The 22,519-nt window shown below is 42.5% G+C and overlaps 1 protein-coding gene across 1 annotated transcript in view; it reads left to right on the top strand.

Moving 5' to 3' along the window:
* CREB5 (cAMP responsive element binding protein 5) overlaps positions 1–22,519 on the top strand; it is a gene marked incomplete at its 5' end in the record, with an annotated part of 330,757 nt that overhangs the window by 76,842 nt on the left and 231,396 nt on the right. Inside the window, one exon of the mRNA XM_079711137.1 lies at positions 9,113–9,285. Within this exon, the coding sequence (XP_079567263.1) occupies positions 9,113–9,285 (173 nt within the window). The remainder of the gene's footprint in view (positions 1–9,112; positions 9,286–22,519) is intronic.

Below are 22,519 nucleotides of genomic sequence, written 5' to 3' on the forward strand. Positions count from 1 at the left end.
TCACACCCTGTCCCTGTAACCAAAGTGTTCACAGCTAGAAGGGGAAAACTGACCTGAAGTATATAAGTAAATGTACCCATGTGTTATAGGAGCTTTGAAAGAAGTATGTATGGGATAAGATGGAGGACAGAGGAGTGGTTAATTAATTATAATATGGTGACGTGGAAATAATGATGACAATTACACATTGTGATGTGCTATAAAGGCAAGGATTGGGGTGCTGAGGTAGAAAATAACAGGGGGATGGATATCTCTAGCTAGGGAGGTAGTATTAGCATTGGTAGTAATCATGGTAATAATAATTATAATAATGGCTACTAACACTTATTGGACACTTAATGTGTCCAACGTTGCACTCAGCTCTGTATTTATATTACTTAAATTAATCTTTATAAAAATCTTACAAGGTAGGGTTGTTCCTATGTGACAAATGAGAAAAATAAAGAAAAGAGAAGCTATAAACTTGCTCAAGATCACACATCATTCATTTCCTCACCGAATAATTGAATTTATTGCACGTCTACGAAGTGCATGACACTGGCTGTTTTGAGATGAACATGGACTATTCCCTCCTCCCAGTTTCCTGGAGGAAGCATTTGTGAAAATAAGTCAGGCTTTTTAATGGAGGTGTGGACGAGGCACTGTGGGAGAGCAGAGCAGGGAACTAACGGGGCCAGAAGGAGTGGGGGAAGGCTTCATAGAGGAGGGAGCGTCGGAGCTGGATCTTGATCAATGAATTGACTGCAGAGAGGAAGTGCTATGTGCAAAGGTGAGAAAGAGACATGAAATGGTGTGGGATAGTCAAGAAGCATTGAGGTCTGTGTGTGTGAGTGGTAGGGGAGGGGATGGGGAGGATGGGTTGCCAGGAGGTGATGTGGGAAAGATTGATGGGGACCAGTTTGTAAAAGGCTGAAGTCAGTGGGAAGGTACACGTAGGAGGTCATGGGTGGCCAGCAGAAGTGTTTAAGTAGGCTGGTGCCATGAAGGAATGCACAGCTTTCTTGAAGAAGATTCTTGAGAAATGAGGAACCTTACCAGTTAGCAGTACAATGTACAGTATCATTTTCAGTGGAGTTAAATGAATTTCTAACTTCCAGGATATCTGTATATACAGCAGCCCCAGAAATTTGCTCCACTGTAATTCTAGTAACCTGAATGAAGTCCTAGTGCCGTTTCATTCGTTCTATCCCATAAGATGATATTTAGCAGAAGCAACCAAGACGGTAACGTGGGAGATAAGAGCAGAGACACGGACAGTCCAAGGCACTGAGAATCTGAACAGGAAGGAGCAGGATCTTTGAGAGACACCCCAAAACTCTTTCTCACAGTCAAGGGTGGCAACTGAGAAGACATTTATTGTCTTGAGCATTTTACTGCAGTACTAAATGAATAGCTATAAAATGCTTACAGGGATGCTTCAGGGCTCTGCTGCCTCACCAGTATTAGAAAGGATAACAGAGGTCTGGAATTGGAGGAGAGCAGGGACCAGTCAGACGGATCTTGCTGCTCTGTATCCTGCAGACTGACATCTAGAGCCCCAGTCAGGGAGACTGCCTGCTTCCTGGAAATGTGTGAGTGGGCTAAGGCCACTGAGGGTTACGTCAGTGTGCGAGCTGCCTTTCTACCCATTGCAAGGGAAGTTGCCTTAGAAGTTGAACTTGATCCAGACGTCAGAGAAATGGTCTCTTTCTTAGGCTTTCCCTGAGCTCTTGGAACTCTTGAGGAAGGTGAACTAACGTCAAAGAGTGAGCTAGTGATGGTTGCTTGTTTGTTTTGGTAATTTGATAAAAGTATTGATCAACACTTTTTGAACTACAGCCTTCCCTCCCTAATCCTAATCTGCACTATTCATTGTAAATCAGTTTAGAAATGCCTACGCAGCCAACATGACCTTGAGACAAGGGTCGCTAATCAGTCACTTTGAAATGAATTAATGGTGTATTCCCAGCCTTTGCTAGGTGTGAAGACAGTGGTGATGACATTGATCCAAATTAATGGTATGGTAGATAGACTGTAGTTCTCAGGATCACATACCAGCATCAGTTAATAACTTCTTTTAATGTCCATAGAAAGGATATCAGGTATACTTCATTTTTTGCCGTGTCACTTTCCGCTAGAAAATATTTTTAGAGAGACTCTAGAGGCAGTGTGGCTTAGTAGGTAACAGCCTGGATTCTGAAACCAAACTGCCTAGTTCCGAGCTTCTCCACTTATTGGTTGTGTGACTTTGAGGACACTTAACCTCTCTGTGCCTCAGTTTCCTCATCTTTAAAATGGGGATAATAATCATACCAAACTCCTAGGCTGATGATAAGGATTAAATGAGTTTTCTGACATATGGTCATGCTGTGTAAGTGTTAGCCATTATTTATAATATTTCCATTAATATCAGTCATAGGGAGTAGCCACCCAGAATGAACCATTACTCTCTGAGCTTCACATTCTGAACTTTACTAAAAGGAAAGAAGTACACATTTGCTGTCAGGCACTATGATGGAACATTTGTTATCTCATGTGAAACTCTACAATCCGGTCCATTAGGTGATTATCTCCATTTTAAAGATGAGGAAGGTATGGCTCAGAGAACTTAAATAACATGCCCCAGATGATGTAGAGCTGAAGTGAACTTGAGCCCAGTTGCAGTTCTCATGTTTTCCTTCTGTACTTTTGTTCCTTTTAGAATTCTCCGGGGATAAGTAGCAACCTCTGAAAAAGCAGAATTAAAAGTGCATGTCAGAGCTGGCATTTTCACAGTACCCTGTGCTCTCTTCTCCCTCCTCTCCTGCAGAGGTTGCCTGAGATGGTGTCTTATCTTATGTGGTCCATCTTGCACTGTGTGACTATGCCAAGGAGAGAGAGGCAGCCTGCGTGTCCCCTGGTCTCCCCCAGCCCCCTGCCTTGCCTCCTCTAATACCTCACTGGTTCCTCTGTCATGGAGCAGCCCACCCTCTCAGTAAGATTCAAAACACTCCTACTGTTCCAGCTCCCGAGAGCACCAGAAAGGAGTCAACACCCTCTAGAATCCCTCCTACACCTCCAGAGAGCCTAGTGCCTTCCAGAAGGTTAGAACCTTTGTTATTCTGTGAAAATCTCAGACATCTTTTGGATGCAGTTCCTCGATGTTTACATCTGGGAAGTTCTGAAAGTCTTCATAACTGCCCGGGCATCATTAAGATGCAGACAATTCTAAGATTGCACAACTCAGCCTGTAAACACATGTCGGGATGACCCTGGCTCTTTATAGAGAAACTTATAAAGTTTCTACACCTTGGCAGTTGGAAAGAATATAGATTTGAAGATAACATTTTGGTACTTCATGGGAATCAACATCATTTTGCCTCTATGCTCCAACCTTCACTTTCATTTGTGGTCCACCTCCCTTCATCCTTCATTACCACACCCTAAAATTATAGTTGTTTGTAAGATCATGGACTTACATTCATATACATCAGGTTGTTTTTTGCATATTGTATTCCAAGCCCATGCATGCAGGACAATTACCACTCTACCTCCAGCTCACTGACTATGCAATCAAGACTCATTATTACCCTGGTTCTCATCCCATTCACGCCCCTTGTGTCTCAGAACAACAGTGAATGGAGAGCAAGGTATATTGCAGGGCATGAAGGGAATAAGAAGGCCAAGGACATGGGGATAAATTTGAACTAAGGAGGGGAAAATTTAGGTGAAGATGGTTTGTCTGAGGAGCTTTATCATCTTTGATGTTTGAGAAATTTTACTTTTTGTTAGCTGGTTCTTGAATCATGATCCTTGGGTCTGGTGGAAAAACTATAATTTTTGGAAGGCTTATTTCTGCAAAAGCTTATGGTTATGGAGAAAAATCAATGTTTGTAGGCCCATGAATCAGAATCTAAGGAGTCTGTTTGGATATTTAGTGTCTCATAAAATGTAACGTAGAAAAGGCTTGTGGAGCATCAGAGCTATAAAAGATCATGGAGGCCATGTGGTCCTCACCCCTCCTTCTAGTGATGAGGCTGTGAAGCCAAGGGAAGCTGAATGATTTATGCAGGTTACATGGCTACAAGGAGGTTTAGAGAGACTGAAGTAGAAGAGACCTCCTAACTCCTAAGCCAGTATATTTTCAACATTATCACACGTTACTAATCATTTGGAAGCATTTGAACCAAAGTATGAACCGTGTATTATGAGAGAATCTTAGCAAGAAGAGACCTCGGAGGTCATCTAGTGCCATCTCCCTCCTGATGCAAGAATCCTCTTGGTGTCATTAACAGATGGCACTACTCCCTACTGATGCTCGGAAGCTTAGTACTTTATAAGGCAACTTGTTTTATCTTTGCCTATCCCTACATATTGGTAAATTTACCCCAACAAAAGGTCAAATTTCTTTCTTTTTTTTTTTTTTTTTTTGCGGTACGCGGGCCTCTTACTGTTGTGGACTCTCCCGTTGCGGAGCACAGGCTCCGGACGCGCAGGCTCAGCGGCCATGGCCCACGGGCCCAGCCGCTCCACGGCATGTGGGAACTTCCCGGACCGGGGCACAAACCCGTGTCCCCTGCATCGGCAGGCAGACTCTCAACCACTGCGCCACCAGGGAAGCCCCGAATTTCTATTTTTAAAGCCTCAGTCCAGAAGGAGTGAGTGTGGCCAAAGGGGAATGGAATGGTATTAGTGATGGTGTAGAGTTTTACTCTTAAAATAAGGATAATAATGCCTATCTTGTAGGGTCAGTGTGAGGATCAGAGGTGCAGTTTATAAAGCATCTACCATAATAGCTGCTTCAATAGGTACTCAAATTTTAGTTATTGTTGGCTTTTGTCATCATGATCCCATTTTTTGAAATTATGCCCTCTGGAGCAACATAGACTATGTCTAATCCCGCAAATATTTGGAAGGCAGTTAGCATGACCTCTAAGCCTTCTTTTCTTCAGACTAAATATTCCCTGATTCTTCTACCGTTCTTCCTGTGATGCATTTTGGATGCCTCCATTGCTTTCATTCCCTCCCATCTGTCAGTTTCCCCCTTAAACTGTGGTGGCCAAATGTGGTCAGTCCGATGTGCTTGACAGTGGAATAATTACATCCCTTGATCTGGACATCGCACTTCTCCTACAACAACCTAGATTTACGTTAGCATTTTTGGAGGCCAGATCACACAGTTGGCTCAAGTAAAACCTTGTTCTACTATCCAGAATGTTAGCGACGTCTCCCAACATTGTGTCAACCACAGATTTGACAAGCATGATTTTTACATCTTCATCCAAGCAGTTGATAAAAATGTTGAACAAGAAAAGGCCAAAGGCTGAGCCTCCAGGAACACCGCAGATCCTTCCTGCATATTGACATCCAACCGCTGTTTGGTGATGTTGTTTCACCAGCTTCAAGTCTACTCACCTATGCTAACAAAAATAACTCAGCAAGATATAGTCATTCTTTATGTTTTTGAAATTGGATATTTACTTTATTTAAAGATAAAATGCCATTCTTTTATCAAGGAAGACAGGTTTTGAACCCATAATTGGGAAAATGTGAACTCAGAAGTAATTTCATGTTTGAGTTACTATGTAATGCTGAAAGAAAAAAAAAAACAACTTCTCTTAATGTGAAATGATAATGCTCACTTAAATTTGTTTATTTTTCCAAAATGTTTCAAAATTATTCTCTGGGTCTGGGGGAAGGAGGCTGGAGAATTTGCAGATTTCTTGTGTTGGGGGAAAGGAGATTTTTGAAATATTAGGATATAACTTTCAAGAGCTTTTTCCATCTCTGGTGGAGATCACAGAGACAAAGAGATCTCTTAAAAATGTTGGTGGGGGAGGGTGTGAATTATATCCTAGATAGTCTTTTTTATTCTTTTTAATGGTTCTCAGAGAAGATTCTTAAACTTTTTGAGGGGAGAGTTTTTTCTTTCTCTCATTTAACATGCTTTATGCTGAAGAAATCAAACCAGTGTCTTTGCACCAGGTTTCAAAATTTTTGAACCAAGTTTTTCTTGGTTTCCATGGTGGAGATTAAGAATGGTTATGGACATACCATTTGAGCCAAAGTACTCAAAGACTTGAAGCTCATTTCTTGGTATCTTCCTTGAAGGGCTCGTTTAATGTTTTCTCAAAGGCTTTACTTTCTAATCTACATTCCACGTTTGTGGCTTTCTTCTTAATTCTGATCCTCTCTATTTCTCTACCCCATAATCAAACAAGTATGTTAACATCTAACACATCTTAACATCTTTTATTGTGATCATGCTTTGAGATTTCAAGGTAAATAGACAAAAGAGTTAGCATTCTCAAAAATCGCCCAGGGAATAAAAGATAAGATTTCATTATACTGAATATTCTAGGAATGTCATTTTATAATGTACTCATTCTCTCACTATTTACTGCATGCCTACTGTGCCAGGCACTGATCTGGGCCACAGAGACTCAATGGGGAGTAAAGTCGGACTTAGTCCCTTCTCTCATTGTGCTTATATTCTAGAGGGAGAAACAGATATTGATCAAATAATAGAAGACAATTGTAAACTTGTGAAAAGTGCTGTGAAGGAGGGGGAGATGGTGCCCCTCATTGGAGAGGTCAGGGAAGGCTTTCTCACATGATGCTTGGTTTGTGATTTGAAGGTGGAGTCTGGGGAAGAGTACAGGTAGCAGAAAACAGCATATTCAGCTCTGTGCTGAAATGGAGCATCTTCAGTATGAGAGCAGGAAAATTCATGCAGGTGGAATGAATCGCAGAGAGCCAGAGTAAAGGTGGTGTGAGTTGAGCAGGGGAGGTAGAAAGGGTGTCATACAGGCCTTGGAGGTCACACTGAGAGTGCTCTCGGGGTCTTCTGAACCATGAGAAGACACCTAAGAAGCATGGAGAGGGTGGGCCATGTAGCTGGATTTGTGTGTGATGAGATCAGTTTTGCCTTTTGAAAAGATGACTGTGGCTGTATTATGGGAAAGAGGAGGAAGGGAAATCAAGTGAATGACAAGGGACCAGTTAGGAGAGCACTTGTTTAATCCAGGAAAGAAGATGGTGGTTGGGTGGAAGTTGGTGGAAAAAGAGACAGAAAGAGAAGGATGCTTACACTGAATTTATGGTACTTGGGGACTACATGTGGGGGTGATAGAAAAGGGTGCCAAAGGAGGGTTCAGACATTTTATATTATTGTTTGTGAACTTAAAGAGAATATTATTTTTTAAATTGTATAGCTCTATTGATAACTTTCACTAGCACAGCACAACAGGAATAATAAAAAGAGAGTCAGAAATCCTTCTGTGCCTCAGATCTATTATTGACAAAGTAGGTGACTGTGAACAGGATGAAAAATTTCAAATATCTTTAAGGATCTAAACACTGGAAAAATAATACTTACAATGTTTACTTCATCACAACCTCACTAAGACCTAGAGAAATAAGTTTGTGAAGGTTCACTTTCGAAAGAAATAACGATTATCTTTATTTTCGCTATTACTTTTAGTTTGATTCTCTACGCCTCTAGATCCTATAAAAAGAACTCAAGCGTATCCCTGTGCTGCCATCCCAATACAAATCACCATTTCCTTTCATCTCACTTTAAGCAGCCACAATATTTTCCCACGTCAGAAAAACCTTCCAGTATATAAGGGGAGCCTTTGGATCATGTGTGTGTGTCTAAGCCTGTTCATGCCTTTGGGATCTCAAGACAACAGTCGGCTTACAGTCTAAGCCAGGTGCCCAGTTGCCACCTGGGCTCCTGACAAGCTGTGTGGTCAGGGTATAGAAATCAGAAACCTGGGAAAGGTGCAGTGTGATGGACACAAGTACCCCCAATACCATATATGTTATCACTGTCATTTAAAACACAGTGCAGGAAATCCTGTTCTTTACAGAAGAACTTCAAAGAACCACTACTAGTAGTCCTGGGTAACATTTTTTTTTTTCTTTGCCAAAGCGCAGACAGATAGATATTTTTCCTCTAGTAAATTGCTAGTGACACTCCATTTCTTTCCTGTCATCCTCAACCCATTGTCCAACTGACCTCTCAGATTTCCCTACCCTTCAAGGCTGAAGGACTGTACCTCGCTGTTTCCAGAGGCCCACTGACTTATGCTGCTTTGCCCTGAACTTTCTTTTTCTCTTCTAGGTTCTGAATTTCTCACATGTCAGCCCCACCATGTTGATCAGCCCTCTTCTGCCTCAGTGTGAATCCTCTCTTGTTGTCCCATTGACATTCTTTTCTAGGAAGATCTGTCTTTTAAGCCAGCTTTATCATGCATATTTTACCTTACTTTTGAATTTTAAACAAAGAAACCTTCATTCAAGTCATCAGAAAGAAATACATGATATTAGGTCTCTCAAGTGACTCAGTTGTGTCGTTATTTTCTTCACTACTTTCATGCAGTGTTTGTTTACTAACTGCCTACTGTGCTCTAAGCACCATGGATAGAATAATGAACACAAACATTCTATATTCTTGAGGAAAAGACAATGAACAAGTAAACAGATGAGAAATCATTGTCAGTATTCCATTATTCCACCAAATTGTTAGAGATTGATTTTATGGAAATACAGCAGAGTTGTAACTCTCACTCCTGTCATTGGATCCCAGACACCCTGTTGTCTTTTCCAGTCGTTCATCCTCAGTCCCCAGGTTGTTGAGCTTGGGTCATGAGTACCCAGATTATGATTTGGAAAAGTAGTTTCCTGGAAAAAAAGAAGAGGTGGTTAGTCTTATAGGACTGAAAAAGAAAAAATAACAAGTGTGCTTGTCATTCAAAGCAGGGTGCTGAATGGCTCTTCGCTAAATCATAGTATTATGCACTTACCACAGAAATCATTTTCAAATGCAATATATATCACACCAAGTCAGAGCAGATATGCACTAAACATCCCTGATGTAAACCTCCCATTGGGATGGCGGCAGGGTGATTAGCGAACTTCCAGGTATTTTCTTACGTGCTTTCCTCTTAAGGTGAATAGTTATTTTTCATCTCATCGTAGCTGTAAGTTGTAACAAAGATAAATGGACCCATGGCTTGCCAGAAGCCATAACTCTGTATTTAGTTGACGTGACCAGATTCCCCATTTTGGCCTTTGAGAGCTTGAGAGTAGACTGAAGCATTCACCTCTTCTGACCCTTTTCCCTCTGTCTTCTGTCTTCTCTGGGCAGAATATCTCGATGCATAACACCGTTGGTGGGGCCATGGTGGGGCCTGGAGCTCACCAGCTTGGCAGCACCCGGATGCCCAACCATGACACCAGCGTTGTGATTCAGCAAGCCATGCCGTCACCCCAGTCCAGCTCTGTCATCACACAGGCACCTTCCACCAACCGCCAGATCGGGTAAGGAGACCTCCTCGGCTGTCTCTGGGTCCTGGCTGGAGCTCGGAGAATGTTCTAGACTTTCTCCTAGTTTCTAGTCCTCAGGTTGGATAAGACAGAAGTTGGTTTTCCTGGCTGGTGTGATATTGCCTAGAGCTCAGAGTGATGTTTTTTGATGGGAGAAGGGAAGAGGGAGTCTCTGTTTGGTGGAAGCTCTTTGACTCTGACTTTGGGGAGAAAAGCAAGTCATTTGTGTCATTGTTTCTTCAAACGTCTTGAACTTCAAGATGACCATGGGGAAACCCCATGGATGTTGAGAGCAGAGCATAGTTCTCAGGACAAATGCTTGAGGATGGTGGAGGGAAGTGTCACCTGCCCAGCCTCCTCCCTAACAGAGTATGTCCCTCCATTCCTAAGATCTAAGCCCATCACCTGTGTCTTTGGTGTATTTCCATGGTCCTCCTTCCCTCTGATCATTTCTTCTGTGCTTCTCTTCCTTTTTAATACCTTCGCATTAGCTCTCCTCTCTCTCTGCATTGGTCCATATTCATTCCTGGAGTAGACAAAACAAAGAAAGCAGGCCCTATCTCTCTCATTTATGTAAAAAAAGACAACACTGAGGCATTGAGAAAAATAGGTAGAATGCTCCCAGACACTGTGTATTATAGGATGGAAAGAGAGCTCACTTCTGAGTATCAGGTGATAGCTCTCAGCCCTTGTTACTCAGAGTGTGGTCTGAGGACCGGCAGCCTGGGTATTACCCAGGCGCTTCTTAGAAATGCAGAATCTCTAGCCCAGCTTTCTTCTCTCCAGAATGAGGATGGTACCTCTTCTTTCCACCCTCACAAGAGTAAAGTGAAAAGGAAATAAAAGATTTAAGAGTGCTTGGGATCTTAGAAAGAAAAGGTAGTAACTTAAGCCAAAGAGCTGTGATAAATTTATGTTGCTGGATGCTGAGAACTGCTTGCTCTCTGTTCCCAGAATTCTCTGTTTAAAATAGGAAAGGGAGTTTGCTGTGTTTGGTATATGCATCAGAATTTAGTTTGAATATTCCATTGAATAATAGATACGGTGATTTTAAGAAAAATATTAGAAGCTGTCCCACTATTTGTCAGTCTGTCTTTTCCCTTCCTTGTTTTAAATGCTTGTAAGAATTCCACACCAACAGGAAGCGCTAGGGACAATGGCTTATCCCTCCTTAGAATGCTCTAGAAAGGATACCTTGTCTCTCACATTTCTCAACTCATCAGGATGGGTGGTGACATATGAAGATGAATCTTAACAAATGAAAGTTGTGGATGATGACTATTCTGTGCGTTTGCCATGGGTACATTTGGTTTCCCATTCCAGAAACAGAAAATTAATCTGGCCATTTGAATGCTTGGCTTTGTTGAAAGAAGCCAATGCTAAATTCGCAAGTGTCTCTGCTAAAGATTTCTTTTCTTCTCAAGTGACTATGGGAGCAAATGTTGCACCACCTAAAGCAAGAACCTATATTAAGAGGGTGGGGTCGTTAAAGACAGCATCTCAATCTCAAGGGACTCCTTCGCCCAGGGGCTTGGCTTTGGGCAAACAATTCACAGTTAGGCAAGCTAATTGTAATTATTTTATTTTTCTTTCAAGGGGAGAAAAACATAAAATGTGCTAGAGTTTACTAGCAGTTTTACAGCATTCCTTCTCCCCTGGAGTTCTGCTTCCTGCCCCGCCACTACCCTCTTGCAGGACCTTAGTATCTGACCATTGTTAGTACAATGCTGGTTTTTGTGAAACAATCATTTAAGGGTTAGCACTAAATTCTAAGATGGGTATTGACTCTGTCAGTAATGTACCCAGCTGGACCAGGGCTGTACAGTTGGATGACATTCCTAGGCTGTGTCACTGCCCTGACAGGTGCGGGTGTTTCTCTGTTACGTGTGACCTCCCGACCCACTCTGTCTTCTCGTTTATTCCCAATCCTGGGGTGTTGTGTGTCTCTCCTGGTGTGTTCTAGGAGATAATTGTCACTTTTAGGACTCTATCTTGTTGCCGAGCTTGAAGGAAGCTGTTTCTTTGCTTCACATCCTTCCCTGTTGTGCTTACCATGTTGATTCCAAACCCTACTTCCTGTCATTTCCATTTTCTCCATGTGACCCATCTAAAACCTTGCCCGGATGATCATGGGGGCTCAGCAGTTAACAACCCAACCCATCTCACCAGTGGATTCAGAATGAAACTCTAGGTGGTAACATTTGGGGATGGTTGACTCTTTTAGTTCTCTCAGCAAAGAGGAAATGAGTACTTATTTTAAAACATGAGTTCCCTCTGGAGACTGTGTCTTTAAATGAGCATTTGAAATTGCAGATAGTTTTCTTTTTTTTTTCTCTGAGGCTGCACAGAACCATATTGTAGTAATATTCTGATTTTTATCACAACCTCAAATATTTAAGTGTCAAAATCTGGCCAAGCCACCTGCAAATGTTTGCCATGGCTACTGGCCAACAAAAACAGCAAACAGCAATGAAAGTCTTCATTCAGGCTCAGCACTTAAGCTGCATCCAGCCAGAGAGGCTGGGACCCACCTGTGCCCACGCACAGGGCTCTTTTGCTGTGGCCAGTGGGTGTGTTCGCGACTAGAACTTTGCGGGAGAGGGAGGGGGCTGCCTGTCTCCTATTCCCCCCTTTTCTTCCCTTCGACTGGTGCTTGGCTTCTGTTGCCAATCCCACTTTTGTTCTCCTTTCTGCCACTACCCTGCTTCATGTTATATTTAAACTTAGCGGTTTGAATGGATTGGGAGTGATATTGACATGAAGGACGGGGAAATGAGAGCAGTGCCTGTTCTCAGGGAAGATTTGGGGGACAAAGTTTATGCATCCTTGTGTGCACATTTGATTTTCATACTTTTGGAGCAGGCCTTGAGCCGAAGTAGAACAAAATGAGTGTGTATGCAAAAATCTGAAGAAATAAGGTGATAAAAGTAGGTAGACAAACCACACGGGCAACTTTCAGTGCATCCCACGTCACCCCCCCACCATGCCGATGCCCAGTTCTGTCCAAGTAGCACTTTTATCCCAATAGAAACTCGAGGTAAGTATAAATATCCCAAATTGCACTCGTGTGGTTAGGCAGCCTAGAAAATCACACAGCGCTAGAGAGCGTAGGAGGCATCTCCAAACTAGTGACTGCTTGTGCTTAGTCAAACGGGCAGACGGTCTGTCGGAAAGAGTGTCTTTGGCTGATTGATGGTAGCATTTTAGGAGATAAGTTTTCCAGGTGGAAAAAAAAAAAAGAGTGAGCCATGGGCTGTGGGAGAGACAGAAAACAAGCATGTGTTAAATATAGATGAAATCGATTCAGGCTTGGACCAAATATGTGGCAGATTCCAAGCAGTATCTCTACTCCAGTCATTTTTATTAGATATCATGTAACAGGCTCATTAATTCAGGACCAAGTCTGCAAAACCTGGGAAAATGGTGGATGAGCAGGTAACAGTAATGGAAATTCTGTTTCTTCTTCTGTCTTTTTCCCTCTTTATCTCTCTCTCTCTCCTCATATGAGACATTTTTGTAGGAGTCAATAATCAGTTGAGTAGGTGGCTATAATCTTAATACATCCCAGCTTTCCTAAAGAAGCCGATTTCTCTTTATGGAGTCAATGTTATTCGATAATTCATGCTCAGTAATTCTTCAGGAGAACTGTGAAGATAATATAGAGCGTAGAGGTCTACAAAAATGGATATCAGTACAGAGTTCTGACAGGTTATGGGAGGCACTGCCAAAATATTCCACAAAATTTCTTCCTGTTTTCAAAATGTTCCATAGATTTAGTTCTCTGTATGGAATTGGGCAAATACATAAGCTCTTTAGATTACTGGTGAAAATTATTTGACAGTAATTGTTTACAATGGAGGCGTGATACATCTAACATCAGAATATACAAGTGTTCCTACCAAGGCTGATATTTGCACAGAAGGTATCTGGTCCATTGTGGAATATTCTAGTTAAGATATCAGGAAACTAGAAAATATGTTCAACAGCATGTGTATATGAAACCTCTCCCAGATTATATGCCAGTTTTAGTCCTGGCAAATATATGTTTGTGTGATGTGCAGCTCTATTAGCTGTTTGGTCATAAGCTCTATTTGCATGAAGCTGTACTTAGGCAATGTAGACCTAAAACTGAGCCAGAAATTTGTATAAAATATCGTAGAAGCAAATCTTGTTTTATGTAAAAATAAAAGGGAACTGATACTCATCATAAATTGTATTTCTCACACCTTTTATGTGATTCTTTAATAATAATACTAATAAAAAGTAGAGCTTATCACATCTCAGAACTTGTTGGCATAAAAAGCAACACCACCTTGCCTATCGGGGAGAGTCATGTGGCTTTGTTGTATGAGTTGTCGTTGCTGCTTGAGGTGTCCATCGAGATGGGAATGTTAATTGATTCAAAGGTTTTTGTGTTATTGTTGCTCGGAAAAAAAAAAAAAAGGAGAGTGGTCAATAAATGATGCCATCACAGAAAGGCACCAATTAAAGAAGCCTTAGATAACAAAGCAGGTTACAGTTTAAGAATGTGCTTGCTCTGTAAGTGCATAGGTGTATAAATCCATTATTAAGAGTTTTCTTAAACTCCACAAACCAACGGAGCATGATTAAGACTGTCACTGTCCACAACCGGGCAGTGCTAGCGGCGACCAGGCCAGCCTCTTCCTGCTAGAGGCAGCAGCCAGCAGGCCCCGGCTTATCACTGCCCGCCCCTGCCCCCTACCCTTCTCCAGGACAGCCTGAAGCCTCCTTTGAGTAATTTAGAACAGAAGCCATTATTTCCTGCTTTGTGTTTTGCTGAATATCACGGCTATGAACATTGCTTTATTGTTAGAAAGTTGCTGGATCTTTCACAGCGCCGAGAACATTTACGAGGGCCCTTCAAGGGGATGCTTTCTGGGAGGGTTGACGGACTTAACCATATGGCTCCCGTTAAATCCCATACAGAGCCTTGAGAAATTACCTCTGACAAGGGGGCCAGCAGCCTTCCACTCACAGAGCTTTATGTGTGGAATGAAACATTAAGTACTGATACTTGAGGAAATATAAGGTTTCTTAACATTCAAAAGTTGTAATACCACATGGTATTGTGGCCAGATGAAGAGGGCAGAGCCAGAACACCAGAGCACATGGCTGCATATTCCAAGAAGCAGAAAAACACCCCTGCTCTCCTCTGTGAATCTGGTTCTTGCCTGTGATCCCTCAGGCCAGTCTTGTATGTCTTGGTGTCTCAGCTTCTCACCCAGAACACAGCAAGTCTGGTATCTTAGCTCGGACTGCTGTAGAAAAATACCACAGACCCGGTGGCTTAAACAATAGGCATTTATTTCTCACAGTTCTGAAGGCTGGAAAGTTCAAGGTCAAGGTGCTGGCAGATTTGGTTCTTGGTGAGGGCTCTCTTCCTGCCTCGCAGATGGCCGTCATCTCACTGTGTGATCACCTGACCTCTTCTTTGTGCATGCAGAGTGAGAGAGAGACAGACAGGCAGATTGACAGAGAGAGAGGAGAAAGAGACAGAGAGATGGCGTCTCTTCCTCTTGTTAGGACACTAATCCCATTATGGGGACTCATGACCTGTTTAAACCTAATTATCCACGAAGGCCCCACCTCCTACTACCATCACATGGGGATTAAGTCTTCAACATATGAATTTGGAGGAAGACACATTCAGTCCATAACAGCTAGTCTTCTTGGGAAAGAAAATTGAAAGTCACTCTTCAATGGCTTAAGCTATTTGTTAGAAAAGCCCGGGATTAGCAAGCTGATACTAAAGAGAAGAAAGGAAGCTAACGTTTATCCAACATCTACTATGTGCCAGGAACTGATCTAGCTTTGCATGTTGTTTTCTATCACTTTCCGAGAGCCCAGAGGGGTAGACATTAGTTGCTCTGCTTTTTTTTTTTTTTTTTTTTTCTCTAGGAAGAGAAGTAACTTGTCCAAAGTCATTCAGCCAGTGAGGTGAGCAGATTTTTGAACGTGGCTCTATTGGACTTCAAAGCACACGTTTTCCCTGTGCTCCTGCCCATAGCAATCCCAGTGCTGTGGAAGACACATGAGCATGTCTGACCATTTGGGAGAGTCATCTAACCACAAGAGTTGGCTAATGCTTAGTCTCTGGTTACAGTGTAAAGAGCTTCTGTGCTTTCACACACCTGCAGGGCGGTCAAGGGCAGAGGTGGACACACTGAGTTGCCAGCAGCTGCTTCAGTCCTTCAGTAGAAATATACACGAGTTCCCTGGGCCTCAAGGAAGGGGGATTGGGGGCTGTTTGAGCACATGGATACAGAGAGGGCCTGTACCTGGGAGATCAGGCTAAATACCCTTATTTGTAAGAAAACCAAAGTCAGCACTGAGAGTGCTGCCCTTTCTCCAGCCATTTGGTTGCTGTACAGTTGGCTTTGTGGTTTGCAGGAAGACCCTATCCCCCTCCCAGATGAAGTGTGACTTCCAGCCTATTCTGATTCCTGTGTGGATAGGTGACTTTGCCTGTGACATCCTCTTGGGGGAGGATTTCATTTCTGAATCTTACAAACAGAAGCCCTGCTCACAAAGTTTCAGAACCTTCCATATAAGTGTCTCTGTGTGTTTTGACCTTCTCTTTCCGCCCCCCACCCCCCATTTCTAGACTAGATAGGCACAGGTTAGGGTCTGCTTCTAGAGCAAATAGCCTAGGATCATTCAGTCTGTGTCTGTTGTAAATTTGGACACTTGTTCTTTTGTGCAGCGTGTTGAAAAGATATGCCTGGAAGAGAAGAACTTGCTCAGAGCCAAACCATGTCAGGTCAGAGGGGAGTCTTGGAAAAGCATTGGCCTTGGGTTCAGAGGTCATGGGTTTAGGCTCTGCCACTCAAAAAGGTTTATAACCTTGGCCAAGTGCACAACAGCCCTTGGCCTCAGTTCCTTCATCTATACATGAAAAGTTTAACCAGCTGATTACAAGTCACTCTCAGCAACACAATCCTCATTCAGTGCTTCTTTTCTGTCTCAAATTTATTTTCTCTTTTGGTTTGTTTTCCTCCAGGAGCTGAGTTTGGTAGGGGCTCTAGATTATCTGAGTTCCAGGATGAGTTCATGTGCCTCAGGGGTAAGAACAGGATAGGACTTGGGAATGCTTGGGAAGAGGAGACCAGTACAGTCAAGAGAAGGGTCCTAACGTATGAAGCCAGAGAGACCTGACTTCCAGGCTCAAATCCTAGGTGAATCACAACAAATTTGTAATTCTATCACATGGGAATGAACACACCCATTTTACAGCTGAGTAAAGTGAGGTTCAGAGATTACATGACTTGCCCCAGGTCATACTGATGATGGCAAGAGGCAGAACTGGAAGCCAGGCCACCTACACCTCACTGTCCCAAGGGTCCAGATGAACTTGACTTCTCCAAGTTTTGACTTCCTCACATGTAAAATGAGGAAGCATCACTAGAAAATTCTCAAAGTCTCATCCAGCACTAAAAAGCTGATGATTTTCATAACAAATTTAATTTTGAAAACTACTTGGAAGGTAAGTTGTTTGGGGGCTCAGTGCTATACGCAAGATTATGTAGTTTCCTCCATTGCACTAATCTTATCAACAAACTGTTCTTTTATTCTCATTTTGCTAAAAGTGGCTTATTGCTGAAGATCTGACTAGAAAAACACCTAAACAGTAGAACAATCTTTTAGTGAAAGACATAAAACAAGTGTAATGCAAGAAATTGGGACAATTATCTTGCCAGACACAGCTCTATGGGAAAATGCAGTCCACTGTCTTCTGTTTTGGACTTAACTGTTTTTGGGGTTACTTTATAGATGGCCTGAAACATAAGGCTTTAGCTTATATCAATATTTAGTGTTTTCCTAGGGGTAAGCCTTGGATAAGATGCCAAATAACTAAATACTGGGAGTTGAGGATATATATTTCCCATAATATAAAATGAAATGATTAACTGCACCTTTCTGTACTTGTCAGAGTTCCTACATGGGGATTGGCTCAGTATTTTCTGTTTTCAGGGCCAGAAGCACGAAAGCCTAGCTGGCTCACCGCTGTAGGTTTACGTGAGTCCCAGTGTTGTGTTTAGAAAGAGTCCCAGAGCTAAGCGTAATTATTCCTTGAAGAACACCAAAAGGTTTAGTAACTTGGGAAAATGACTGGTGTGTGCAATGCTCTCCAAGATGAGCATGTTAGGAGAAATGAACCTGTTAAAGCAGAGCTGGTCCTTTGCAACTGGGAGTACACTTTGCTTTTTTGAAGACTGAGCATGTGCTTGTAACATGGCAGTGTCCCAGGGAGCATTTCTGATTATTTGTAACTTTCACATTCTTACAGACTATATGTCTCATAAAGTATAAATAACTCTTGTCTGAACTGATTGACAAGTAGTTTCTGAGTTAAAAGAGAAGAACTGCAGATAACCTGTGGTGCCCATTGCAATACTATGTATTCACATAATTGAACATTTTAGGATTTAAAAGATAAAGGATTCAATAGGTTCTCTCATATGTGTTTTTCAGTAATATTAGTCCAAATGGATTTTCTTTACCATTATTTTTTATAGCCTTTTTATGGAGGATTTAGTTAAAGATGATACAAACTCTGTGGACCTTTATACCTTTGGTTGGATGAGAATATCACATAAATACCCAATTTGGTCTTGGATTTTGGATATAAAGGGAATCCTTATGTTAAGTTTCAGTTACATACAAATGGAATCCTATTTCAGTGAGATAGTGCAATGCCATTGCTAGAGATTGAGAACCTGGCTGGTGGTTCTGACTCCACCACTCACAACCCCTTGACCTCTCTGGGCCCTACTTTTCCATCTTATAAAATGAAAGAATGAAACTAGATTGTCTAACAAGTGCCCTTTTCTAGCTCTTAGGAACATGTTTGTTTCCTTATCATGACTAACACTCTGCCACAGCACTGTTTGGCTGGTAGAGATTATGGAAGAAAAAAATTTCATAAAGCAGATACGCCACATTTAGCAGACAATCTAGTAATCTATTTACCGAGTATGTTGTGCTTTTGGTAAATATCAACTGTAAAATTTCTATAGAGTAATAAACATTCTTAATGGTACCAGACACATTTAAAAGAACTTGGAGTTTTATAGTTTCCCCTGCTTTGGCAAAGTGCATTTTGGCTGGTGAATAGACCGGTAAAGTCTGTAAAATGATAGGACCCTGGTGAGTGTGGGGTACAGACATGCTGGAATGTGCTTGGGTTGCTTTTTACAGAGTTGCAGGTCTTTGCAGAGAACAGATGGCCCCAGACATCTTTGAAATGCTAGAAATGACTTCCTGAGTATACTCGTCATATATTGGTTCCGATATGGTAATTCATAAGCCAAATACACAGCACTTTACAGCTGACCTCCGATCTATTATTTTCAGTCCATAAAACCAATAAACATTTCTACACAAATAGTCATAATGACGACTGCCACAACAAACACCCATCCCCAAGTCACCAAGCCACTGAACACTTGTCAAATGCACAATGGCATTCTCAGCATCTGTAAGGGCTGGCGGCCAAGCGTTTGGCAGATTCTTAGGGATCACTGCTTAGTGTGACATTTCTTCTCACTTTTCCCAGAGTTTTGCTCAAATTGAATACTTGAAGAGATAAGCAGTAAAGTGCTAGATTGAAGAGAACTGGAGACTGCTTCCACTTCAGTATTATTTGGGTAGTATGAGTGACGCCATTTGATGAGCCTGCAAACTCAGTGAAACCAAAGTCTACCCCTGAAGCTTTCTATAACCCTATATTGAGTCAGGGTGTATTTTTAATGACAAAATTAGACAAAAATGCAACTTTATAGTTACATGTTTCAAATCACAGCCTCTCTAAAACATAGAAAGAATGAATTTAAAAATAATCTGAACTAAATTGTATATTATTAAAGGAGACTGGGGAATTTTGTGTGTGCGTGTGTGTGGTACACGGGCCTCTCACTGCTGTGACCTCTCCCGTTGCGGAGCACAGGCTCCGGACGCGCAGGCTCAGCGGCCATGGCTCACGGGCCCAGCCGCTCCGCGGCATGTGGGATCTTCCCGGACCGGGGCACGAACCCGTTTCCCCTGCATCGGCAGGCGGACTCTCAACCACTTGCGCCACCAGGGAAGCCCGAGACTGGAGAATTTTAATCTCCAGTTGCATCCAAATGAAAATTGTGTGTGTGTGCCTGGTGTATATGTGTACACACATTTCATAATACTTTTCTTTACTGGAACATCATTTAGGCCATTTGACATGTATATAACCTTATTCAAAACTCTTGAAGAAATTTTCCAGGGGTATTCCACAAAGCATGGTTTTTCATAATGCCCTGCATGTCCTTTATAACCCCCCTCTTACATGACAATAAACTACGCCAGCACCTTGAAGCCACTTTTAAAGAATAGTCACAGAGACTAGCAAGCATAATAAGATTAAAAAAGAAAAAAACTCATGTAGCTTTGCGTTAGGCCCTTAATCTAGTTTTCAGAAAACTGAAACAATTCCTCATTATCTAGAAAATGACCATTTGGCTGATGAATTATGTTTTCAGGAGTAGCCACTTTTTATTTCTCTGACACCTTGACATCACTGGCGTGTGGGGTGAGATACTTAAGTGCTAATGTGGAGGTCCCTGGAGGGTGGTGACAGCCAGATTCTAGAGTCGGGGAGAGAGAACGCCACCTCAGGGGGTGGCTCCCTCCCTGTGCGGAACAGGGTGAATATCTCATAGAAAACTGGCTGTGGCACTAACCATGGGCTTGGGGCTTCACCAAAGAAGGATTTGATCTACTGGGAGATTCTGATTCATAACTGAAGAGAAATGGGAGTGGCAGGGCATTCATCTAGAACCCTGACTTTCTCTTCTTCCTGTCTCCCTCTTTCCTCCCTCTTTTCTTCCTGTCTCCCCTAGAAAGAAAGGAGGAATACCTCAAATTATTCATGTCTGCCATTTGGCCATGGCTCTGGCTAAAAGTCTGGAATTGGAGAAAGCTTAAAACTTTTAACAAAAAGGAAAATAAGAGATTTTCCTTTTAGATTGTGTGTGTGTGTGTGTGGTGTCAATTACTCAAAGTGTCCCAATCCCCCCTCATTGTGTGGATAGCTGCTATTTATTTAATTTAGCTCTGTAGTCAAGCACTTAGCAGGAAACCAGAGGAGTGACTTTGTCCAGATCTCTTTTGAAAAATGCATATGTATGTTTGTGTGTGTGTGTGTGTGTGTGTGTGTGTGAGTGTGTGTGAGAGAGAGAGAGAGAGAGAGAGTGGGGGGGGAGAGGTTGATTTTTATAAAAAGAGTGTGCGAAACTTTGGCTGCCCCACTGAAGCCACAGACAGCCAACCTTATATTGGGTCCGCTGCGTTCCATAATTATTATTGCCATTAGGAATAATTATTATTTGCCTCATTGAGTTGGCAATTTGGAGCCTGCCTGAGACTGAGGGCTTCTCACAGGAGCCGAAGCACACAAAGGCTGAGTATTCACCCACAAGTGCTTCAACATGTTTGGACGACATCCTTTGCTTGGTTCACTTTATTGTATTTCAGACACATCGAGCTTCAAATTGAATGAAAAGTTTATCAGATACAAAACCAGCGTGAATGAGCGCCTGCACTCAGACAGCTTTTTTTTTTTTTTTTTTTTTTTTTTGCGGTACGCGGGCCTCTCACTGTTGTGGCCTCTCCCGTTGCGGAGCACAGGCTCCGGACGCGCAGGCTCAGCGGCCATGGCTCACGGGCCCAGCCGCTCCGCAGCACGTGGGATCTTCCCGGACCGGGGCACGAACCCGTGTCCCCTGCATTGGCAGGCGGACTCTCAACCACTGCGCCACCAGGGAAGCCCCAGACAGCTTTTTTGATTGGATGCCAGAATTCTTGGCTTTTCTCAAGTCTGGAGATGAGCATTCTTTTCATGCCACTCTCTTCCTTTAATTAAAAATAGAAAAATAAGTAATAAGATGGGTCTTCAGTTAGAGGCTGGGCTTGAAATGGTACAAGAGGGAAAAGCAGAAGAACAGCAGGAACACCCAATGGCAAGGCAGCAAGCTCATTTAGGAGGCAGAATAGTTACAACCTTAACTTGATTTTTTCCTGATTTGTTTCGCCTCCTTGCCCACGGACTCTCCAGATTCCAGATTCTGTACTGTTTCCTCGTCCTTTTGCCTTATCATTTTGAAATAGCTGTGCCACGGGTATCCCCTCCGCCCTCCTTAGGGACCTCAGATAGAATGTGATCAGGTATTTTGAACCATGGAGCCCTCACAACAGAAGCTGTTCTCGGCGGAAAGGTTCACTGAGTCATTAAAGAAAAAAGAGCATGACAAGATGTTCTTCCAGATGTTGTTTTTCCTATAAGACTTTGTGGGTTTCTTGCCAAAGTCTATACCAGTCACAGGCCGGCGAGCACTTAAAGAGAAGAGCCCACACCCTCCCGCGTGGGGGTCTGTCCCCTCCCCTTAACCTATTCCTTCCAGAGTGGAAGTTTGTAGCAATAGCTGCTGAATCAGACCCCTCAAGAGCCTCCTCAAAACTGCTGAATCAGAAGAAGGAAAAAAATCCAATAGCTTCCATTCGATGTGTCAGACCCAACACAATTGAGTGAATGTTGACTTTGTCTCCAGACACCCAAATGGTCTGTCCTCCATCCCCAAACCACCTGTGATTCCTAGACAGGGTCAGGGAAGACCAGGGCAGCCCTGCTGGGCACTAGGCCAGGCACCATGTCTTCCAAATAAATATTCCTCAATCGGTCGGGAATGGAGGCATCTGGGTACCCGCCTTCTCCCAGATGTGGTGCCTGTATGGGGTGAGTGACAAGAACCTCTCCCCTGTCCTAGGCATTGAAAAGAGATTTCTTTTGTTATTACACTCCATTAAATGGGTTCCTTGGGTGAATACCTCTGTACAAATGAGAAACAAGTGAAAGTTTCACTGTAGTGATTTCCAGGGATTTGTGGTCTTGGATAGTATATGTATGAAAACTGTTCAGCGGGGAAAATATTACAAAGGAGCATTCCTGTCTGAGTTTTCATAAAAGATGGCAAAATGATGCTGTAGAGAAAAAGAAATCCAGCACTTTCTCAGTAGTAGTAAAGCTCGTCTTCAGGTAAGATTTCCTGCGAGTGTAGAATTGCTGCTTTTTCATTTGTTCTAGGAATTTAGAGGTAGAGAAAGGCCAGGGAAATTGGCCTCCACCTGCATGGAGTTTAATAAAGATGGACCCTTAACCTGTTCATTTTCAATGGTAACC

Source organism: Hyperoodon ampullatus, assembly GCF_949752795.1.
Source record: "Hyperoodon ampullatus genome assembly, chromosome: 9".
NCBI classification, from domain to species: Eukaryota; Metazoa; Chordata; class Mammalia; order Artiodactyla; family Ziphiidae; genus Hyperoodon; species Hyperoodon ampullatus.